Genomic DNA, 24,683 nt, shown 5'->3' on the forward strand with positions numbered 1-24,683 from the left:
CTACCAGACATTTTGAGAACATCTATTAATGTAATTCTTCATTATAAATTTAATCTGCTCATTTGAGTTCTCTGAACAGATTATAAGTTTATTTTAAAAATGAAATGAAAAAAGAAAATACATTAATAAATAGCCCATGCCATTGAGAATACTACTGTCGGTGACTTCCAGTTGGGAACACAGTGGACTGAACAGCTTTGCTCATGAGCTTCGTGGGCAGAACTGGCATTATGGCAGTTTTTTCGAGCTCAGGCTGGTTTCTCTTGATGCCCCAGAGCATTTTTATGGATTAAGGAAAATGCTTGGAATCAACCCATTTGTCCTCTGGGCGGTGAGTTACAGAGAGATTGTAAACAGCGTCTGCGATCAATGGGTAAGACTTCACCAGGAGGCTGGGATATAGCCATTTCCAAGCTGCACTGCAGCCTTAAAGGAACATTAAGTCCAGCCACCCCATTTCTAAAGCACCCAATTTTTTTTTAAAGTATTTGTACACTAAGAGAGGCTTCCTATATTAAGGAGAAATGATCTCTCTTGGTGCCTAACATTGTTTTTGTGATTAAAAAGCAGATATTAAGCAGATTTTTTCTGATTCCTGCCAAGTTATTATGCAAAACATTCAGAGCATTGTGGAAAATATGTGGTCTAAAATGTGCCATCTGGTTGGGGATGATGTGGATGAACCTGAGGAATCTAACAGCGATGGAAATGTCTCTCCCAAGACTGAGATTCATGCTTCTGTTGAAATCCTGGATGAAATTGGCAATGCTGAATTGAAGAACTTAAACGTAAAGAAATTAAATTGAAGAACTTAAACGAGAAATTGAGATGCAAGACATGAGTGAATTTGACTTTCTGACAGAATTTTATGGAAAAAAAGAGGTTATTATGTATGGGAGGTTTTTTTGAAGAGAAGTCAATGTTGGTGAGGGGAGCAGGTGGGCTGTTTGATTTCTTTAAGAAAATAGCTCTGTGCCTATTATGGGGATATGTAAATGTCTTGGTCTATTTTGAAGTGGGTTAAGGGACTAAAAATATTTATCTGGATGGTCTTTTGGCTTTGGATGATTTTACTTATTGTTAATGATTGGGATTATGATTATTAAGGTTTCTTCACATTCATGTTTTGTGTATTCATGCTTTTTTGTATTATTAATTATAACGGTAGACAATTTACATGCGTTTAAAAATTTTTCATTATAGTAGACAGGAATGTATAGAATAGTAGGAAGGGAATAATTAATTGTTATTTTAGGGAGGGGAAGTTGATTAGGTGATTTATATTTTTTCTTTTCTTTTAATATAAAAGGAGGGAGCAATGGTATTTAATGATTTTTATAATGTGCTAAGGAGTTGACTTGTAGAAATAATGTGATTTTGGTTTAATATAGAGTAAGGGATTGATTATGGGAAATTGCTGTATATCCTTGATGTTTAAAGCAAGAAGTCACTTCTCTTTGTAATCTATTTAAAAAAATTTCTCTTGTGTTTTCACACTTTAGTTTTTTTGTAGTTTTTTGTTTTTCTGTATCTTTTATCTTTTTCTGAAATATAATAAAATTCTTTTTTTAAAAAAAATACAACTGTTGGTAAACATATGGAATAAATAGCATAGGAAATGAATAAGATTTATAAAAGCTTGAGCATAGTGTAATGCAAGTTTCAAAGCATCTTTTGATAAGAGAAACACACCTGTGGTTGGAACTCACCAATCAGGAAAAGGCAGCACAAGAGGACAGCTTTAAAGTGTTTGAAGAAGTGTGTCCCACCTAACAAAAGTCATGTTTTGTAGTACATCAGGGAAGACCACAATATCTAAATTACTGAAGTTAGAGCAAAACCTACATAACTGCATAATCTTCTATGATACACCATCTGTTCTCAAAGCTACTCTGCTGCTTAACCATCTACAAATGCTGACTACAGATCCACCAGTGGCATTCTGTCTGCTCCCACAAAACGAGTCTGCATTTAACATACGGCAGTCCTGCTCATCAGAGTCATCCTCGCAATCATTGTCTCCATCACAGACCCATGAACGACGGATACATTTGCCATTGTCGCAGTGAAAATCCAAGGATGAGCAAGTAGGCAGCACTGGAATGTAAGGAGGAAAAGAAACAACTAAGAACATTCGACATGTTGCAGTACATTTACTTTTTAAATCTTAAATACATGTGCCAAGGAAGTAACAGTAGTACTACTAATAATTATAATATATAATTTAGTGATAACTATAATTATAATATATAATTTAGTAATAATTATAATTAGTACAGTAGTACTAATAAATAGAAAGGGATGGGAAATACTGCCATATTAATCACTTCTCAAAGTTCTTTAATATGTATTTTATTTCTTCTTAAAATCAGTTTCTACCCACAAATAACAAATAACTTGATTATATCATTGAAAGTAAGTTAAAATTATGCTAAAAGAACAGCCAGATAATATTGTAGAGATTACGGAAAGTTATGCCAATAGGCACAGAAGTAATCAGATCAATTTTAGCCTATTAAATGGGAAAAAGCAATCAGTCTCTCTCAATATAGTGCTCATTTGAAATTGTGGTGGATTTAAAGAGACATGAATTTTCAGAATAGGAACATAGGCTCTGGCCAACATCCTACACTTATGTTTTATTTTGTACACTCAGACAGCAATATAAAAGGGCAAATTCTCTGTATCTGTTAATTACTTAAGTCCTAAAGATCTGCCCCTCTGTCATTCTGCTCTGAACACTAGTACACTTCTTTCAAAAAACTGAAAATACATTCATTTCTCCCTATCATGTTATATCAAAACAACTTCTAAGTTCTCCAGTGCCAGCAAAAGAGCACAAAGCAGGAATGTCAGATTTTCCATTGCAACACTTCCAAACAATAGTGCCACAGAATATTGGGGAACAGATATATCCAGTTTCCAGTGATCTGCACTCCAAAGGACAAAATGGAAAAAGCCTTGTGTCTGAATCCTTAGAGTCTCCCCCACCCAAAAGAGGACGAAAAGGGTCTGCATCAAAATGCCACTGAGGTTTTCTGTTTCCTGCCCCCCACCAATACTGCATCCAATTGCCCTCTCCATCAGTCAAAAGCATTCCACAGTCACTGGATGTCTACAGGCCACACTGAGCTGCTTTGGAGATTCTTCCCCCTTCATTCCTTAAAAAATTGAAAGATATTTTACTCAGGTGCATCCTTCGAAATTTCCTGCTTTGCATATGCAATAGCGGCCTTTTTCTCTGAAGACAAAATACAAAAGGAATAACAACACATGTAACCTCGACATATGGAAGTGAGAAAAAAAAACATTACTGAATTTATCACATGACACCCCCAAGCCTCTTGATATTTTCAAATACCCTTGACAAGATTCTAAAACAACCCGATCCTCAAGTTTTTGCCAACTTTCTGCTTTTCCTAGTGTTCATTTGTTCGTTTGCGTTGATAGCTTCTCCACCATTGCAAACCCTGACTGTCCACACCAAAGGTTTTTATTCCCCAGTTATTTCCCAAATTTTGCAGCCTGTGTATGAGTGCTCATACAATCCAAAGGCACCAAAGTTAGTATCTAACTCCAGATTTTCCTTTTACATCTTCTTCACAGCTGTTGTCATTTTCATTCAATGAAATATTAAGGAAATCAGGGTAGTCATTTCCTTACTGAAAACAGGCTTGAATTATTTCTACATGATTGACATCTCTCTCTCTCAAAGCTGGAAATGAAGATAATCCTTCTAGTTGCCTACTGAAAATTCTTTTTCAGCATTTTGGGAGAAAATTCCAGAAGACAAAGAAACATACTGAATATATGGCTACGCCACCTGAACATTCACATCCTAATCTAGAAGTCTCTGCAGCAAATGCTTCAGGAGGGCTAGAGGATCTTACTCCATTTAATTTCTTCCATTTCTTTTGAACAGCTTTGCTTGTGCTCTCAGTGAAGCTGAGAACTTAAAATGGGTATAAAGGAAAATCTATGTGGTATATTTTATATAATTAGAAGAAAATCATTTTTTCCTTTTGATTAAGCAAGAGGTGTGGATTTTGCAGAAGTACTGAGCAACATGTGCACATTTGTTGCTCTATCAACTATTCATCTGAAAAGGCCTTCAATGTACCACAAGTAATTTCTGCAATGAGAATGTATATACAACTATTGACTTAGACCAGCATCTACATTGTCCTATCTTAAACACAGACAAACAGAATCTCTTAGAAAGGTGAACGTCATTCATAAAGGCTTTCTCCTTGGGTTGTAATAAATTCTCAAACTATGAAGACTGTGTTTCCAAGGGTTGTCAACTATTCCTAGAAGAAGAAAGGATTTTATACCTGGCAGCTGTGTTTTCCAAAGGAACAGAGTTTTCTTCAACTAAACAAACAAGCAACAAAGAGAAACCCTTTCATCAATGCCCAGTCTGCTGATACTATCTTACAGCTGTCATCATCTGCAGCAGTAGCCCAATAAACAGGAAGAAAGCCAGTTTCTTTGCAGACAAGGAATGGCCATTTGGATAGTTAGTCTTTCCAGTTTCCAATATCCTTACCACCTACTTTGAGATTTCTTTTAATGATGAAAAGCAGTTCTTAAAAGTTATACCCAAACATGCTAACCATGGTTAATCCTACTGCCACGTTTTAATCATACTGGCTGGGATTGTACAATATTTTGAGGCACAAACTAGTTATCCACTAATTAATCAAATGCTTAGTATCTGTGGCAACCCAGCCAGCATCTGTCAAAGTTATGAATGAACCTGGCTCATTCATATCAGTGCTGCAATTAAAGCAAAATCCAGACCTTAAATCTCACCCGAACACCAACATCTCATCAGGCTTGCACCAGTCTGGTTCCCTCCAAAGATGCTGGGACTAAACTCTCAGAATTTCCAGCTAGTAGGACAATCAAAAGCTTCATCCTTCCAAAGAGCAATCAACACTATGTCTGCCAACATAGCTAGAGTCAGGTTGAGCATTGATTACATCAAGCAGCTGCAGCTAACAAAGGAAATGCTCCTTGTGGAGTGTTCATTACCTCATGAGGGAACCTCTAATGTTTAATCCATGTCAGGCACTACTAGAATATCTAGAGATGGTTAAAGTACAAACATTATCATGTACATATACCACAGACAATCTTCATGTGTCACAGTACAGTGTCATCCTCTTGAACATCAATGACACCTCAATAGGTAGCAGTGCCTGGCATACCTCAGCTGGGCTCAGAAGCTGGCTGGTTAGTACTTGAATGGGAGACTACCCAACAGGGATATCAATACTAGAATGGGAAGTTGAAAAAAAAATCTTACAAGAAGGCAATGGCCAACAATGTCCATTTTGTTGGCAAGAAAACCACAAGGATGTCTTCATGTAGTCTCCAGGATTCAAACTTGAAGGAGGCTTTGCTTTTTTGCAGAGCACAGTTAAATGGAGGATTAGTGCAATGTAGACCCCATTAACTCAGGAATTATTGGGGAAGGAATTCCAATTTCTCTGGAGTATAACAAACTGGAGAAGATTGGGCTAGTGTTAGACACAGACTAGAAAATACAGGTTCATAGGTGTGAATGGCAGTCTAATGATAAATCTAAACTGATTATTTGTAGCAATCAGAAGAGTGGCTGGGCCATGCTCCTATGAGGAAATGATGCAAATTTTCTTGTTGTCAATTTCAGTTTAGTGGGGAAAAATAAGTAAAAGAATGCATGACAGATGTGTATATAGGTATGTATGGTATAAAGGTGTCTAGAAATAAGTTTTTCACTAGAGCCCAGGGTCATCCAATGAATCTGAATGATGGAAACATTATTGCGTGAGTCATCACAATTGGCCTTGAGAGTAATCACAGATCTCCAGACACTTAATCCTTAATTCACCCCTTGGCTAAACTTGGCAGAAGACTCCCAGACACAGTTTGGCTAATTTTGAATCTTTGTTGCAGACAGGAACGAAGTCTTGAACACAACTGTTGATTTCCCACTGCAGAGCAAAGAATTCAGAGTGTGCACACACGCTTGTTCTCTCTTTCTCTCTCTCTCTCTACACACACACACACTCCACAGTGTAAAATCTTGGCTTCTTCCTCCTGCCTTTCTAAGTGAATAGATATTTGGTGATTCCCTTAGTGGCCTTGGATGCTTCAGAAATGCTTATGTAACAGTTCTCTCTAGCCTGGGAACTACTGGTTCTTGCCTCACTAGCATCAGTCCTTGCAGGACGAACAGGAAGAAACATTTCTCACTGTGCCCATTTAAATTGTAGAATATGCTTCCTCAAGATGTGGTGTGGTGCTCAAGTTAGACAGTTTCAAAAGGAATTAAACAATCAAGGAAAATAAGACATGTAATGGATAAGATCAGAAATACGATCAGAACAACAGAAACAGCAGTAGGAGCAGCGATTTCCCTTAATTATATATTGCTTGCAGACTTCCACTAACACTGGGTTGTTTACTCTGAAAATCAGTCAGTGGACAAGATAGGCTGTTGGTCCGATCCAGCAAGGCTCTTCTTAGAACTCAAAACTAACAGCAACATATGTGTGTGGAAACAGATTTTCTGCATGAGTCCTTAGGTGCAGAGTGAGTCCTTCACTAAAATGGGTATTCTGTACATTGAAAAGCCCAACTCACAGCATACTCATTTATTACAATGCTTTCCAAAAAGAACGCTGTGCAATTTCAAATAGTTAATCTAGCATAAAACTGCAGCAGTAACACCAAGAAATACAGTTCTAATATCAATGACTTGTCCTGAGATTACTGCTTTTTAATTACCCAACAAATATTAATTTATCTATCATGCCAGGACATTTATGTCCATTGCTTTGTGATGATCACTGTAATTAATACTGTCTTAGATGTATTTAAAGTTTAATATAGCTAATATTGCCTGTACTTCTTGCATTTCATCTCCCCTTTAGATTAGTGTGAATGTTCACAGGTGTTAAAATCTGAAAGCTAAGGATCATATTCAACATATCTGTTGCTTACTGTTAACCACAAAACTCCCACCAATGACACTGATTAGGAAGAGACCTGAGCTAAGCTGCTGTTTTTCCCTCTTCTCTGCTCTTGTTCAAAATTATGTTCAGATAACAATGATTTTATTTTAATGCTGATTATATTTGATATTCTATTTTGTTGCTATAGTTAGGACCTCTGAGATTTTTTTTAAACATACTTAGCTATTAATGGAATGAATTAAAGAGATTCTTTTTTTCCAAGCAGAGAAAACATGCACAATAACCCACTGTTTTGTGCACATAAAGATGGAATAAAGCAAGCATTATTTTAAAATAAGGACTGCCCAAATATTTCCATCTTTTTATATAGGATCTGAAAACTTAACACCAATATCCCTTACAGGAGGAAGACAATTTTTTTAGAATTCAATCAATTTTATTTATTTATTTATTATTCATATTTCTATCACTGCCCATCTCCCCCCCCCAAAAGGGGGACTCTGGGTGGTTTACAATAAATTGACCATTTAAAACCATCAGTGAATAAATTACCAAACACACACCCAAGGTAATACAATAATAAAGATAAAGATAAAATCCAAGTGGTGGAGATTACATTTGGTAGGGAGAATTCTACAACACCAGCCACCCCCAGGAAGAGCTATTGCACTTCCTGTCCCAGGTGAGGCGGCAGAACTAGGTCTTTAAACCCTTCCCGAAGGTCAGGAGCGAAGGGGCCTGCTTCACCTCTGGAGGCAATTAATTTCAGTTGTTGGGGATTTGTTTATATAGTAATTTATACAAGCTACATATAATCCTGCTAAATGAACACAAGAGCCACTGACTGGCCAGAGTCTGTATCACCACTAACCTGTCAACAATGCATATCCTTGCCCCCAAATCCTATAGCAATACCTCAACTACTCCTTTTTAAATGGACTGAAAACCTCAGTTGAAAAATTGAGACAGATTCTTCCTTGTATCTGAATTGTTACCATTTCATTATATTTATATTCCCTCCCTCCCCCAGGAGCTGTATGCAACATACATAGAACTCCCTCCTCCAATTTTTCCCTGCAAACCTGTGGTTGGGATGAATAAAATAAATTCTTTTTGCACCATTCCATCTCTGAACTTTTGATGTCGGCCTAGTCCAAAGTTGATGACTATTACAAAGCTATCATCATATAGCCTAGTCTTCTCCAACCAGGACTGAGTGAGATGTTTTGGGCATAACTCACGGGAACCGGAGGGCGGGCCATCTACGGGGAAGACGTCCCCAATGTTTACTATCAGTGGCGTGTTCCGGCCCTTCATGTTCAAACCCCAACCCTGGTCAGCAGACCCATGGAGGCCCTGATCTACGGCTCCTGCTTTGTAATGCCAGGTCTGTTAACAGCAAGGCCCCCCTCATTTGCGACTTGATTACAGACAGGGGGGCGGATCTGGCATGCATTACTGAAACCTGGCTGGGCTCAGAGGGAGGCGTCCCTCTTTCAGAGATGTGCCCAGCCGGGTTTCGAGTATGGCACCAGCCGAGATCTCGGGGCAGGGGAGGGGGGGTGGCTGTCATCATCCGGGAATCTCTTGTGGCCTTCAGGGGCCATGCTCCACAAGTGACTGGGTGTGAGACCCTGTTTTTCAAGTTGGGTTCTCAGAAACAGTTGGGGGTGTTGCTAGTGTACCAGCCTCCCTGCTGCGTAGCAACCTCCCTGCCTGAGCTGCTGGAGGCCATCTCGGGGTTGGCGGTGGAGTTCCCCAAGCTTATGGTTTTGGGGGACTTCAACCTGCCATCCCTGGGATGGACCTCGGAGGCAGCTCGGGAGTTCATGACCACCATGGCGGCCATGGACCTGATTCAGATCATTCGAGACCCAACTCGGGACAGTGGCCTCACCCCGGATTCAGTTTTGTCGGAGCAGTGGCAACGTGATCTGAGGGGAGAGTTACAGCTATCCCCACTGTCATGGTCAGATCACGCCCTGGTGAGCCTGAGATTCTCCTACACCACCACCCTCCACAGGGAGGCAGGACCTATTCGATTGGTCTGCCCCTGGCGACTAATGGACCCAGCAGGGTTTCAGAGGGAGCTGGGGGTTATACCTGGGGATCTGCTGCACAGTCCAGCAGAGGCCCTGGCTGCCCCTGGGAATAGGGAGGCAGCCGGGGCCTTGGACAGGATCGCGCCTGTGCGGCCTCTCTTATCCCATCGAACCCGACACTACCCGTGGTTCACGGAGGAGCTGACGGTTCTGAAGAGGACTAAGAGATGCCTAGAGCGCCGCTGGAGGAAGACAAAGACTGAATCTGACCGAACATAAGCTAGAGCGGCTATTAAGGCCTACCTTGTGGTGGTAAGAGCGGCGAAACGCCAGTATTTCTCCGCTCTTATTGCATCCGCAGAATGCTGCCCGGCAGCCCTGTTCAAGATTACCCAATCCCTTCTGGGGAAAGGGGACCTAGAGATCCATCTTCAGGGCCGAGCTGAGGAGTTTTCCAGGCATCTGCAGGATAAAATCGCTCAGATCCGCTCCAAGTTGGACTCTGAGCATGAGGCAGTATCTGGGGAGATACCCGGGGAACGTTCTTGCCTTGTTATCTGGGAACAGTTTGATCCTGTTGGGCCTGAGGAAGTGGACAGGATCCTCCAGACTGTAAACACCACCGCTTGCCAATTAGATCCATGCCCTGCCTGGCTGGTGAAGGCAGCTCGGAAGGGGACATGTGGTTGGGTCCAGGCGATGATAAATGCATCCTTGAGAGAGGGGGTATTTTCGGTAGCCTTCAAGGAGGCGCTGGTGCGCCCCTTCCTCAAGAAACCATTGCTGGACCTCAGCATACTGGATAATTTTCGCCCAGTCTTCCACCTCCCCTTTTTGGGGAAAGTGGTTGAGAAAGTGGTGGCGTTGCAGCTTCAGAAGATCCTGGATGAAATGGATTATCTAGACCCCTTTCAGTCAGGTTTCAGACCCGGTTATGGGATGGAAATGGCATTGGTCGCACTTATGGATGATCTCTGGCGGGAGCGGGATGGAGGCAGTGCATCCATCCTGGCTCTTCTTGACCTCTCAGCGGCTTTCGATACCTCAACCATGGTATCCTTTTGGGTTGGCTCAGGGAGTTGGGGGCGGGTGGCGTAGTCTTGCGCTGGTTTGCCCCCTTCCTCCAGGGCCAGTCCCAGTCAGTGTTGATAGGGGAGATCGGCCCCACGGCCCCTTCTTTGTGGGGTGCCGCAGGGATCAGTACTCTCCCCTCTCCTTTTTAACATCTACATGAAACCGCTGGGTGAGATCATTCGTCACCATGGGATGAGGTATCATCAGTATGCTGATGATACTCAATTGTACATCTCCATCCCGGGTGAAGTAAGTGACGCCGTGACCACCCTTTCCGAGTGTCTGGGGGCTGTGGGGGCCTGGATGGGGAACAACAGGCTTCGACTGAACCCTAGTAAGACAGAGTGGCTGCGGATTAATGGCACCTCGTGTCCCAGGAATTTGTCATCTTTAGTGCTGGATGGGGTCGCACTGCCCCAGACAGATCCAGTGAGTAACTTGGGGGTCCTCTTGGACTCACGGCTCCTGCTCGAAGAGCAGGTGACAGTTGTGGCCAGGAGGGCCTTTGCGCAACTTCGTGTTGTGTGCCAGTTACGCCCTTTCCTGGACCAAGAAGCCCTCTGAACAGTCTCTCATGCCCTGGTTATCTCCCATATAGATTATTGTAATGCGCTCTACATGGGGCTACCCTTGAAAAATATCCGGAAGCTACAGCTGGTCCAGAATGCGGCCGCACAGACAATCTTGGGTGCTCCAAGATTTGCACACATAACAACTTTGTTGCGTGAGCTGCACTGGGTCCTAGTTTGCTTCCGGGTCCAATTCAAGGTGTTGGTTATCACCTTTAAAGCCCTACATGGCATGGGACCAGGATATCTGAGGGACCGTCTCATCCCTATTACATCAACCTGCCCCATCCGGTCATGCAGGGAGGGCATGTTACGGGCCCCATCTATAAAAGAATTCCATCTAGCGGGGTCTCAGAAGCATGCCTTCTCTGCTGTAGCTCCCGCCCTTTGGAACATACTTCCCCCAGAGGTGAGACAAGCCCCCTCGCTCCTGGACTTCTGCAAAAGATTAAAGACCTGGTTTTGTAGGCAGGCTTGGAATGGGAGGGCAAATAATTATACCTGGGGATGGCTAGCACCATGAAGTGATCTGAAGGGACCTACCATACTGAAGGTCTGATTAAGATCTCTTCGCCATGCAGATTTTATTATATTTATATTTTTATTGTATTTTTAATTGTAATGGTTTCATATTTTAATCTTGTTTTATTGTAAGCCACCCAGAGTCCCCCTGCTGGGGAGAGATGGGCGGTGAATAAATTTATAAATAAATAAATAACTCCCATGTTCCCTTATAACTGGCCATGCTGGTTTGGATTAATGGAAAATGTAGCCCAACACTTCCAAAAAGACGTAGGTGTGGGAAGGTTAATGTAACTCAAGATCAGTATTGGTACGTAGCTAGATAGTTTGGATCACAAGCTTTTTAAATATTATTTTCCCCAATAAAAGATCTTAAATGCTTTTACACTCTTCCCTTTGCTGTTCCCCCACTGAAAGAGGTGAATGCTCAACCTGTCATGAGTAATGACGGTGAGCAGGAGGGGGCCTCTATCCAGGGGGGAAAACGCATGCATAGTACTGAGGAATTAAGCAGCCATTCAAAGAGACACAGATCAGGCCCGCCTTAGCTTTTGGGGTTTATATGTCTGGGTTTTTCCCACGCTTATTCAGTTTGTTAGGATTCTGTTTGTGTAGCAGTAATAAACACTAGAGAACTACTCCTTGTCTCACAACCCGGGGTAATGCAGTATTGAATGCATACCCCCTGCTGCTCCCAGAAATTAAATTTACATCTGCAGTTCAGGCAATCTTATCTTTATATGACGACGAAGTGCAGGGATAAAGATTCCACAAACCCAAGACTGACTTACAAACTCTCACTAGAGAGGAAATTGCATTCATTCATACCAGCACCTGACAATTTGAGCCCTGGAAAGAACTGTAGATATAATTCATTTGTGTCTATACTTTTTCCAGCTCAGAGACAGCCAGGCACCCAAATTTGAAGTATTTTTAAAAACTCAGTAAAGACATGCACATACAGCAACTGCTACTTTCCTGAGTCACAAAAAAAAAAACCTGAATTAAAATTCAATACATTTTTCTTTAGTTATGAAGTAAGCTAAGCTAGTTTTATCACCCCAGCTAGTATAAATCAAGTTTCATTATTAGTCATGGAAAACAATGCCTTTAGTTAGGGTTCTAGTTCTTTAATTAAGAAAGTCTGAACAGATTTTTTTTGTAAGAATCTGTTATGATTATTAAAAAATGAAAAAAATGTCTAGGTGGGAAAAAATGTCAGAAAAAAATGTTTAGGAGTAAAAGCAAACTTCACACCAATTTCCCTCATTCGACTGTCACCAAAATCACATTTATCTTTTGCAAATACCTTAGACAAATGTTGAAACAAAGATGATAGGTGTGAAAACCTTTCTTTTTCCTTCCTGTGTTGACAAGTCCAAATGTGTTAGATTGTATTTCCGATCATTCCCAGCCATCAACACATTTGAAAGGTGCATGACAGCAAGACTGATCTAAATGACAGGGAAGAACCTCCTAGTATTTTGTATCAAGATCCACATACAGAATTGTCTTCCTGAGAAGCAGAGTTTCAGAATACTTGCTTACTGGGAAGGATGCAATTCAGTCAACAGACAAGTAAATATTTGTTTCACATGTTTGCTGACCACATAGCGACCTCTCTATTTAATGGAAAGCATGTCTCAACTATGCTCAGAAATTTTATCATAGCATTAGGAAACCTGGGCCATGTGCCTGAATAGCCATTATTCAGGAAAAAGGCTTCCAAGGCCTCCAACTAAGATCAAGAGTCTCTTTACAGACTTTGCAAATGTCACAGTCTTTCAGAACACCCATCCTCCTTCTGATATTTCTGGCTTCTTTAAAGCTTTACCGAATTTATAAACCTGACTAACCAACGCTGATCAAATAAAACACCACACTCACTTACATATGAACAGGATCCTGGGAATATTCAGCTGTTATTTTGTCCTATATGATTCTACTTGATGAAAGTTTAAGAGCAGGCTTCAGTCTCATTCATTTCCTCTCCACTGCATCCCTGCTAATATGAAGGACTTCTGAAGGATCTCTCCGCATATAAGATCTTTTCCAATCTAACAAAATTAAATACTTATTTTAAAGCACTCATTTAATCAGAAGTCTCCTTTTGGGGAGGATTAAGGAGGAGATAAAGTTGACATAACTTACCTGGCTTGCAAGAATTTGGATGACCACTAGATAGGAGTTAAAAATTAGAAGTTATCTCTATCTCTCTGCTGTCATCTAGTGGTCATCCATATTTTAACAGCCCATATATGGCATTCCTAAATAACAGAAGGCTTTAACTGGGATTTCTAAAAAGTCCCGTATACATTACCACCTTGCCAGTATAGAAAACATACTGAAATGAACTGTAAAAATGTGCATATGAAGTCTAATACCATATAAGTGGGACACGTGTAGTGATTCTTGATATATAAATAGACTACTTTTGAATTATTAATGAGGAGAAAAAAGGAGATTTAGGAGAAATACGAAAAATAAGGAGACGTATTTCCTGAAAGCAGAAGTCAATTCAGTGTTCTTCTGCTCTCAATGTAGGTGAGAGACTTAGGAGACAGACAGCAACTGAGATGCAGGCTGACCCGGATGTGAGACTGCCAAAACCTATCTGTACTGATGGGACTCAGGAAGACTGCTATAAAGGCAGTAACTGTGTTTGTAAAGTAACCAAATAAAGCAGTTCATTGGGAAGCCAAGCACACAAAGCTACTTTTGCTATCAGCTGAAATCTCCACTGCTAAACCTGTATTTTCATCTCAGTGATAAATATAACTCTCCCGCAAGACATGACACTAGGAAATCAGACACTCTAAAGCAAGGAAGTTAAAGAAATGAGAATAAGACTTCAAGGAAGTAAATCTGTCAGAGGAAGATGACAGGAGGAAACAAATGCTAGATTCAAAGACAAAGAATAAGGAAATCAGGGAACTGATCATGCCATTCAACAATCAAAACCAACATCTAATAATTTAATCTTATACTGAAAAGTCAGTCTTATTCAGTGGGGCTTGTTTTCAGATAATCATTATATACTGTTGGTTGCTCACTCCAACATTTTTATTCTTTAAATAGTCTGAAAGTGTTGCCTAGTACCATCCTGGACACTGAACATCCATTTACATGTCAGAGTGATATAGGGACCATAAGACACATATAATGAATGTCTTCAATCAGTGACGAATCTCCTTTTAATAGACTAGTGCTAATTCCAGTTTCTGAAAGGTCTGTCTAGCAGGCAAGGTTTCCTCATAATTTAGGCATGCTTGAAATTCCATCAAAGAATTACTTGTAATATCCCTTGTGCAAGACTGAGCTTGTTACATGTTTATTATTGTTCTTGTCTTTTTCTGTTGGGGAAATCCAAAAATTATTATTTACAAAATCTCTACTTATTAATGCATTTGGAGTTGGTTCACTGCCATTCCAGATTTTTGAAGACTAGTTGCCCCAAAAGCCCTCAAATATAAAAGCTGCCAAGTATAAGAATATTTTTTACCTACTTTTATATACATATCCCTTCTTTCCTAGTTCACCTATTAGCGCATCTAATTAATTGCTCTCTGTCCTGCTGTCATTATCCTTTCCAGCTTTGAAGAGGTTATGCAAGTGGCTACCACAGTCATTAATTTGCTGTGTAGCAATGATGAATCTTAGTTTCTGAGGTTGGATGTCACCTCAGACTAGAACTGGCAGCTGCCGACAACTGCAGAAGAGCAGACAGACCAATACAGAGCAGTTTCTCTCTAGCAGGAAGTGGCATTTCTTACAGGAGACTGGCAAGACTATGGAGAAACCAATTGCTGCAAATGAGGTGCTCTGCTGTGGCTGAGATTTGTAAATGGCTACATACAGGTTTTAAAGAATCACCAGAGGAAACAGAATGCAAGGTTCATTAAAGAAAGCACAGCTAGGTGAATCTTACACAGCAGCACTTAAAGAGACTCTGCTAAAAAAATGGCAGGGAACTGGCTGGTTGCTGCCAAAGGTGAAAATTAAGTGATACCATCAAATGTATAACACCATGTCCAGCAGTATACTTCCTGCTCCCAGTGCCTGAGAATCCTCCTTGCTCGTGTACTTCCACGCAGTCCTCCCATAAAGTTAGTTGATGGAATACATAATTATGTATATTCTTTCCAACGCAATTTTCTTGCCCTCTCTTTGCTCCTCCAAATTCAAAATACTGTTTTCCCCTAACACCTTTTACATGGAAGAGTGGGCTTGTTCCTTCCCTTTACTGAACCTCACCCACCCATCCTTGGTCTTAAAAAGCAAGCCAGTAATTTGAACCATAACTTAATCTGAGTAGCGAAAGAAAACATCTCAAGAGTAAATCAATCTGATCCAGGGGTGGGAAGTGTTGGCAAAATACAGAGGTATATTGTGAAGAAGATACAAGGAACTCAGTTGACTTTAATTTCTTATTTCGGTTTGTTCTTTTTCTTTGCTTTGTATGCCTTCTGGGAAAGAGAATTCTATTTTGCCCATGAACAATTGCTGTAATCTGATCTGAGTGTGAGATTTCCCTCCAGATCTTCCATATCCTTTTCTATTTCAAGCATCGTCTGCTCTGCAAAGCTCTGTCTGTCTCTTCAGTTTGCGCGGAGCTTCCCCATAACGGTTAAAACTGTCAGCCTAAAATTTCCCAATTATATAAGAGAATAGTGGAAAAATCTGTCTTTTTGAGGGGGGTGGGGAGAGATTTAGGGCTTAACAGAAACCTTAATCTTTACAGTGACTACACCCATTTTTCTCCTGCCCCAAAAAAACCCTGGAAAAAATCAGCTCAAATTTGTGTGCGTGCATGTGTAGTTTTTAAGTAGTGAAGCAAGTATCCTAATTCTCTGCAAGTGCTGTTAGGGCAATAATTTTGCCCCTTAAATTCCAACAAATCCCCGCTCCAATACTTTTTTAAAGAACTGGAATGTTCAGCGGAGCCCATTTTGTAAGTGCTGTAGAAGCCACATATAGGAGGCTGGAGGTCACATGGACCTCATAATCTACCAATTCCTAGCATAGCACCATGTATGAATCTAGCCAGTTGTGTCTAGTAAACAAAATAGGGACAAACAAGTCATAGCATAAAGCATTGCATATGAATATGATTGCTGAAACAGGTGGAGTTACAGCTCTACTGTTTCGACTGTCCTTATTCCTTATCTAAGACTAGGACCTGTCCAATTCTTCCAGTAACCCAAACGGTATATACACTTACCATTCCCACTTAAAAGAAAGGATCACAAAACCTGTTTTAAAAAGCGAAATATCCTCTATTAGTTATTACGGCTCTGCAGGGCTTCATACTTGATTCCAGAATGGAGCTTCAGAGAACACATGGGTACAAATACCACATCATTCTTATGTGTTCCTGCAGCTGCCCTCTGCACCTCTTTGAAATCAAATATGAAGCACTGCACAGACCTGTTATTAAAAAAAATGATTGGGCCAAAGAAAAGGTCACTAAAGACATGCAAACACCTGAGGTTTTCAACTCTCTTCACTAGATAAGATTTACAAAAGACTGATCAGGAAAAGAAACGAAAGCTGCTCAACAGTGGCATTTCACAAAGGGACTTTATTCACTGACAGTCCATGTTAGCATCTTGCCTAATTAAGAGATGCAAAGAAACTGACACATAATGGCCCTAGTATGGATTTTTATTTTTTTTTAAATTATAGAATAATTAAATACGTTTCAGAAATCAGATATTTCAATGAGATAAATTTGTGAGATCCATTTTCACCTTGGATTTCTACCCCTACAGTATATACTGGCATTCTATTAAAATTATAACAAAGAAAATATCCCACCTTTCTCTGCATTTACCGTAATGAGGGTTCTTTAGCAGGTGGATGGTTTATTTGCAGATGTCTGATCTAGGAACTATAATTACCCCAAAAGAAAGTATCTAAGGCAGTGTTTCTCAGTCTTGGCAACTTTAAGATGTGTGGACTTCAACTCCCAGAATTCCCCAGCCAGCTTGCTACATCTTAAAGTTGCCAAGGTTGAGAAACACTGCTCTAAGGGAAGCCCTTTTCTTTTCTTCTTTCCTAAAATCTACTTAGATGGGAGAAACTTGAAATTCCAAGGCTGTGGTTTGGATTTTTTTTTTTTTAAGTCCTAGAAAAAGGCAATAGCAAGTAACTTCTAAATTTTTGCTGAGAAAGTAACATGGATGTACCTAGGTAGCTATTAGGAGCTGAGCCTAACCTAAGAGAAACTTTATTTGATCTATACCCCAGCTTTATTTTGTACAACTCAATATGGCATACATAATGCTCCTTCCTCCTCTTTCTTTACTTATTTTAAAGTTCAGTCTTTAAAGTCTTTAAAAACACAAGCTTTTCAAAGTATATGTAAAATAAATGAGTATTTGACTTCTTTTATTCTAATAGCCACCTTTTTAGATAACAGCTCTACCTTAGCTCCCATTTCAGCAATGATACTTACTCAGTGCCTGTAGGGTTATGAGTTTTACAACATAAAAATATGTATTTGGAGAAAACTTGGGAAAGGGGCTGCTCTTCAGTTTAATATGGTATAGGCTGTACCATTATAGGTACTTGGCCCCCATTTCAGTTTTTTCATTTTATCTATATATATATATAGCGCATACAAAATCAGCTGTCAGACAACCCTACAAAAATGACTACAGAAATTGCATAAACAACAGAAAATTAGCATCAAAGATCTGCCATCACTACTGGCTTCTTTCAGAAGGCATCACAGCGGTAGAAATGTTGAATACCATCTCATTCCTAACTCTCCTGTGGCCAGGCTTCACTCTGTGTCCTGCCTCTGTTTCCAATCTGCTTTCTTCCCCCCTCCCAATCTTCCTCATTCCCAACTTATGAGTGTAATTAAAGTCTCCAAGGTATCTATCAGTCATACTTTCCTCTACCACCAGCCACTGTTGTAAATTTTGTCTGCAACTGCCAGTCAGCAAGTGGTGATCCCAGAACGTGTAACAGTTCAGACTTGAATTCGCCACTCACACTTCTTTTATAATTATGTGATAGTGGAGGTGAGTCCCTATTAGTTCCTAAAGTAATGCAACACACACACAAAATGCAGACTCTGCTTTGGTCCTGTTTGCTATATCTCAGGGGCACACAAGAGAATGTAACAAAACTCTGACTCTACTAGCTTCCAAGAAGGTCAAATGAAGTGGCTGGAGAGTGGACAGGTTCCAGCATTTCATAATTTAGTAACATGCATTTGGTCATCCAGACTCTAATAATAGACTTAAAGTGACCCTTTAGGAAAAATAAGCCACAAGACTTTTTAAAGTGCCAAATACAAAAGCATAAAAACATATGGAAGTCTACTTCAGCCTCAACCCCTCCCTCCTAATCATGGATTATTTTCTTACTGCAACCATCTTCATCACTATGGTCCCCACAGTCGTTGTCACCATCACACTGCCACTGAGCAGGGATACAAGTGCATTCCCCAAAGGCACTAACAGCACAGGTGAAATGGTTGCGGCCACAGGAACACTCAGAGCTGCTGCTAGCTGCACCTGCAGAAAGGAAATAATCAGCATTATCTTAGAGAAGAGTCTAGAAAGATAAGGATACAGAAAAGCATTTATACAAAGTAACCTTTCAAAGTATTTTCCAATTTACATCATACACTATATTATTCTACAGCTAACGGTGCAACAGCTGAATGCAACTAAACTAAGTATATCAGGAAATGCATCCACTCTATTAAATGAACAAGTAGCATAATTAATTCCCTACTTTCAGACCAATGTATGAATTAAAAATTAGTTATCCTATGAACATTATAGTAAAGGTTTCCCTTGACATTAAGTCCAGTCGTGTCCGACTCTAGGGGGTGGTGCTCATCTCCGTTTCAAAGCCGAAGAGCCGGCGTTTGTCTGTAGACACTTCCGTGGTCATGTGGCCGGCATGACTAAATGGAATGCCATTACCTGCCCGCCGAAGCGGTACCTATTAATCTTCTCACATTTGCATGTTTTCGAACTGCTAGGTTGACAGGAGCTGGGACTAGCAACGGGAGCTCACCCTGTCACGCGGATTCGAACCGCCGACCTTCCGATCGGCAAGCTCAGCAGCTCAGCGGTTTAACCCACAGCACCACCACGCCCCGCTAGTATGAACATTATACTTCTCTGAATATTTGTGATGCAATTCTCCGATAAAAATTACAGTGAGGAGAAAAATATGTATATTCTTCAAAGTAAGCAAAAATGCATTTTCAGGAAATGCATTGCAAAAATGTGTACAGTTGGCAAAATTATGTGCACAGATATGCATGTCAGAAGGAAATATACCCAAACATGAGTATGCATTTGCATTGCAAACTTTTCTTTCAAAACATTCTCAAAAGATGGAGAAAAAGGACACATTGCAGTTAATATTGGAAAAATGAGAAATATAGGAAAATCATAATAGATCCATATGGCATCTTTACATTATGATGAATTTCACATTTTATGATATAATTTGGTTAACTTTACCACATTCATATGCACAAGAAGAAACTCCATCTTTAGCTATGCTATACTAAATAGAAATATAAGTAATCTGTGGTAATTTTATGCGTTCTAATGAGACTTTTTTAAAAAATACTTTTGGATTTTCCTTACACCTTTAGGGCAGAAAGAAAACATGTAAATAAAATTATTATTAATTACACACACACTTCTATGCAATAGCTAAACAGAAAGATAACACAAAAATCAGATGAAAATGTCCCATCTTCAAATTCATTGTGTGATGTCACATTACTTCTATTTCATAAACCAGCAGCATCCAGTGTGTGCCATTTCTTTAAATTACTGTTTTTTCATAATCTCAAAGTAGCTTACAAAAATATAACATTCTATCTGCAATAGTGAGCCTCGTGTGGCACAGAGTGGTAGGCAGCAGTATTGCAACCGAAACTCTCCCCACGACCTGAGTTCGATCCCAGCAGAAGCTGGATTCTCTCTCAGGTAGCTGGCTCAAGTCAACTCAGCCTTCCATCCTTCCAAGTTGGTAAAATGATTACCTAGCTTGCTGGGGAAGGTGACGACTGGGGAAGGCAATGGCAAACCACCCTGCTCTATAGTCTGCCAAGAAAATGTTGCAAAAGCAGCATCCCCCCAAAGGGTCAGATATGACTCAGTGCTGGCACAGGGGACCTTTCACATCACTCTGTCTGCAATAGGAATTATATTTACTTTTTTCATGGTGATCCTTAGCTATTACAGGAGAAAAGGAGAAATGAGATAGTAGATTTGAGGAAAGCCAAATTCCTTTCAAGTGATCTCTACCTCTAAAAACAGGACATGTATTTTTGTACCATTCAAAGGGTATCAGAAATCCAGAAGAGGATTCACGCCTCTGAATATGACTCTGTCTCCACCTTGCATTCCAACCTGGGTCAGCCAAGGAGATCCGGAAATGCTTTAGAAGTCAGGACACCTGACTACTGGCAAGCAAAGCAGTTATTTAGGGAATAAAATACAATCTTGTCATGATGGTATCAGAATGGTCTGATGCTGTTAATGGTGCTTCAGATTCTAAATCAGAAATGGCCATGGGGTCTCTTCTTTTCCTGAGAAACATTTCTCTACTTTCAAGATAGAACAATAAGGAATGGTTATGAATCGTTTCCCCTTTCTAGTAGCAGTGGGCACATACTTTAGGCGTGCAAGATGCACTAGGATGCTTTGCTTGTATGCATGAGAGATAGAGGGAACCCCAAATCCTTCCAACCTCAGCCAGCTGCAAAACTAGGAACTCACGTTGGCGGGACAAACAATAAGCATTAAAAACAAGGCACTGCAAACCTCATGCTTGGACCAGGAATTTGTGATCACCCGCAGAACCAATCTCACAAATTCTTTCACACATAAATATGCTCTTGGTTTTTCCCACAAGTATTCTTTTTCAGCAAAGCTTCTTAGTTTTTTCTATAGAGAGACAATTAGGAGGCAGAAACACCTACAATATAATGCAAATACCCAGAAACCTGCTCTGATCTACCTTCTAGTCACTCCTACTCTATTCCAAGCATTGTTTTATAGGAAGTCCAGTTTTGGTTTTTTTTCTTTCTCCCTCCCCTTGCTGGAGTCTCCAATTGCATGATTAATCAATTGCCTTTACGATGAGGAAACATTGATTACAAGGCAGCGGGGTGCTACTTGCCTTGGAGAACTGCCAAACAGCAACTATTTCTCTACTTCTCTCTTAAGAAACTGATCTGATCCTCAAGTGGCAATTCTTCAGTGAAAGAAAGTACAGTTAATCCTGTTTTAATGGAGGGATTTGTTGACCTGTTGTTTAAATAGAGAATTCTTCTGACAGAAACTAAGAAAGCCACTTTGCATTCATACATTCTATTATGAAGGAAACAGCACTCACTTATAGAGCCCATCCAGTTGTATTAACAGCAGAAGAGGCAGAATTAATTTCAGCTTGTGTCCTTTGGCACCAACTAGAATGAAAGCTTTACAGAGCAACACAACCTACAGCTGTTTGTAGACACCCACCAATATTGTGCTCCATAATAGCTCTGGGAGATGGCCTGTGATTATAACGCATACAGAGGAAGAGGGTAAAATGTTTTAACTCATACTTTTTGAAATATTCCATGACAATACGAATATCTGAAGCCAAAAAATGTTAAAAATCAAGCTTCTTCCAAATTTAGCTATGGGTAATTCATAAAAACTTACATTGATATATTAATATCTAATAGGCATATGTGATCATAAAAAAATAAAGTCTGAATTAATTTTGACTACAAATTAACTGCCCTCCTTGCACCAATGGCTTGCTAGAGCCTTCAACACCTTTTCATTCATCTTCACTGAGTATATTGAGGCTTACACAGAAAACTTTGAGAAGTCTCCTTTTCATTCTCAAGAAGCTGTGAACAATGTACTAGACAAATGCGGCATGCTTGTTTTACAAACACAAAGAAAAAAATAGAAGTCTATACAGGTCAGATAAGGTTTATGACTTGGTTAAGCACAAATAGCAGCTATCACCAATCTTGTAAAGTTTAACTTGGAACCTGGGAAAAGTATTGGGGAATTATGTTACTGCTATAAAAGAATGGAGTGCCGAAAGCAATAAATCTCAGAACAGTCAAATTAAAGAGTGAAGAGAAAATGAAAAAAGGATGGCTCCCGGAAATTTACCTTGAAAGCAAATACCTGAAGTCAATGTTTTCTGACTCCCATTGAGAAATTCTGACAGTTTTCAACAATGTTTCTTATTTGTTGCCATATAGACAAACAACTAGGAACCAAAAACACTGGTATTATACTGCAAATTTCCAGAACTCTACTCTGATCTATTTCCTGCCCACCTCTACTTTAGAAGCAAGAGAAAAGATCTTGCCTCTGAAGATTTAGAGTATCAAATTTATTTTGTTAAGGAAAACATTGTACAGAACTCATACTGAAAATAATGTGTTTCATACCTTGTATGTAAAGCAACAAAGGCCCATGAAACTACAAAATAAAGTAAACTGATAACATGAAATTAGGATTGAAATATGCCCATTCATGAGGAAGCAAACTAACAGAAATATATGAAGGGAAAGGTAATACTCCAAAACTAAGTACATTTTCAATCTGATTCTGTAATGTCTCACTGAGTTCAATTGGACTTACTCCCAAATACTTAAGGTAAAGCTACAAGATTACTTAAAGGGAAACTGAGCTTCAGGAATCCTGTATTAACTGATTTGCAGAAACTTCTCCCAGAATAATTGCCTGTATCTCAAACTGACAGCAGTCTGTTATTGGTCAGATAGCAGACACTGTTCTTATCTCCTGTCTTCCAGAAATCCTAGAGCGTTGTCGCTTCCTAGTTTTTAATACCCATCCAAGCATCATGCTTTACCATATTGGTAAAACACCTCTTGATATTCTACTCATAAGTTATTTAAACCACTCCTATCTCTTTCTTTCATGGTTCTTTGCTTCCATCATCCCTCCCCTTCAAACAAATCAGAAGGCTAAGACTAATCCCTTTTCCCACTACTACAGTTGTGATATTCCTTTCTTCAAGCTTCTACACTGATTCCCAGAAATGTTCTGCCTAACATTATTTTCTATACTTCACACTTGAACTATCAATTGTGTTTACTGATGTACTGGTTTATCACAACTTTCCCAATGAGGTAGCCTTTAGGTATGTATGTTGCCCATGCTGGTGGGATTTCAAGGAACTGTTGTTCAATCAATTTATAGAGGACCAGGTTGGGGAAAGCTAATGTAGAGATACAATTCATCCAGAATTCACTGTTATAGAATCTGTGTAGTAAAGTTGGCTCTATATAAGAATATGTATTGATTTTAAAAAGAAATCTTAACATCATAGTTGTATGTATCATCTCTAGATCTTCTTCCTAGAGAAAAGGTTAAGCTATAACAGCTTTATGCTTTTCAGATATATTCAAGATCAGGACGTCTAAAGATAGTTTAGGCAAAAATCCTGGTTTTAAGATCTACATTACCCTTAGCCAGCTGGTTTGTTGGGATATTCAGTTGATGAAAGATGGGCTTTTTGATCATTAGTGACTGGACAGGCATCAACTTCATGTAAATTTCAATTAATAGCTACTAAGCTTCCAATGCATTCCAAAAGGGTCATTGATGGTATCAGTCTCCCCTTTCTTACCTGAAGCCACAACAATCTGCCAAAACTCTGATATTTTGATACTTCCAAGGCACCAGCTTCAATCTATCCCCTTAGTGTAATATATCATAACTACATACCTGTCTTAATTCACAGAGGTCAGATTCATCCTCATTGCTCAATTTGTTATAGACAGGATATAGAGTTCCAGGTGGTAGAGACACTATGCTTCCTGTTCTTGACAAATGCATTTCCTGATATTAGAAGTGTATGTGGGTATGTTCTAAAATTTCATCTTAAATGTAGTCTCACAGTATCACATTGCAAGCTACCCAGTAACTCTCCAGTAGGGGGGAAAAACCAACACATTTAATCTTCAGATAGTATTTTATGTTTATTTTTTAGCTTTGGACAAGAATGCATCTTTAAAACCAGTATTTCCTAGGACAAAAACTCCCTACAAAGAATGGTTTGGGGGCTTTTTAGCTCATTCAAACAATGAATGAGGAATTATGAAGATATAGAAAATGATCAAAATATGGAAAAAGGGGATTTTTAATAGTAATTTTATTATAGATTATAATTACAACAGTAAAAACTAATACAAACTAAAAAAGAGAATAAAAAGAAAGTAGAAGGTGCAGAAAAGAAAGGAAAAAAGGAGAAAGAGAAAAGAAAGAAAAGTAAGAATACAGTAAAGAAAAAGAAAAGAAATATATAAAGAAGTGACTTCCCCCTTCATCACAACTATGAACAATTTTAGTAACTTATCTCCTCCTCTTAAAATACAACAAATGATCTCTTCTTCCCATATCCCATCTCTTATCTATAAACAGATCCATAACGCATCATCATTTCAGTCCTGGTGTTAGCAAAAGTCCATTAAGGGCTACCAG

The 24,683-nt window shown here is 39.6% G+C and overlaps 1 protein-coding gene across 1 annotated transcript; it reads right to left on the reverse strand.

Annotated features, from left to right (window-relative positions):
* Nucleotides 1–1,662: 1,662 nt before the first annotated feature.
* On the reverse strand, nucleotides 1,663–24,038 carry LOC134507503 (very low-density lipoprotein receptor-like). Its single transcript, XM_063318183.1, has 4 exons — nucleotides 23,928–24,038; nucleotides 21,667–21,721; nucleotides 18,552–18,701; nucleotides 1,663–2,097 (listed from the first exon to the last, which is right to left on the reverse strand). The coding sequence occupies exons 1-4, from the start codon at nucleotides 24,036–24,038 to the stop codon at nucleotides 1,862–1,864; spliced, it is 552 nt and encodes a 183-aa protein (XP_063174253.1). The 3' UTR covers nucleotides 1,663–1,861.
* Between the last annotated feature and the right edge of the window lie 645 nt (nucleotides 24,039–24,683).

Source organism: Candoia aspera, chromosome 1 (genome assembly GCF_035149785.1).
Source record: "Candoia aspera isolate rCanAsp1 chromosome 1, rCanAsp1.hap2, whole genome shotgun sequence".
Taxonomy (NCBI): Eukaryota; Metazoa; Chordata; class Lepidosauria; order Squamata; family Boidae; genus Candoia; species Candoia aspera.

What these genes read in the sequence shown, in the direction of transcription:
- LOC134507503 (XM_063318183.1), bottom strand. Translation starts at nt 24,038, where the DNA reads ATGCATTTGTCAAGAACAGGAAGCATAGTGTCTCTACCACCTGGAACT. An exon ending in ACCTCTGTGAATTAAGACAG is followed by an intron (nt 21,722 to 23,927) that starts GTATGTAGTTAT and finishes TTATAATCACAG; the next exon opens with GCCATCTCCCAGAGCTATTA. An exon ending in GTGGGTGTCTACAAACAGCT is followed by an intron (nt 18,702 to 21,666) that starts GTAGGTTGTGTT and finishes TCCTTTCTGCAG; the next exon opens with GTGCAGCTAGCAGCAGCTCT.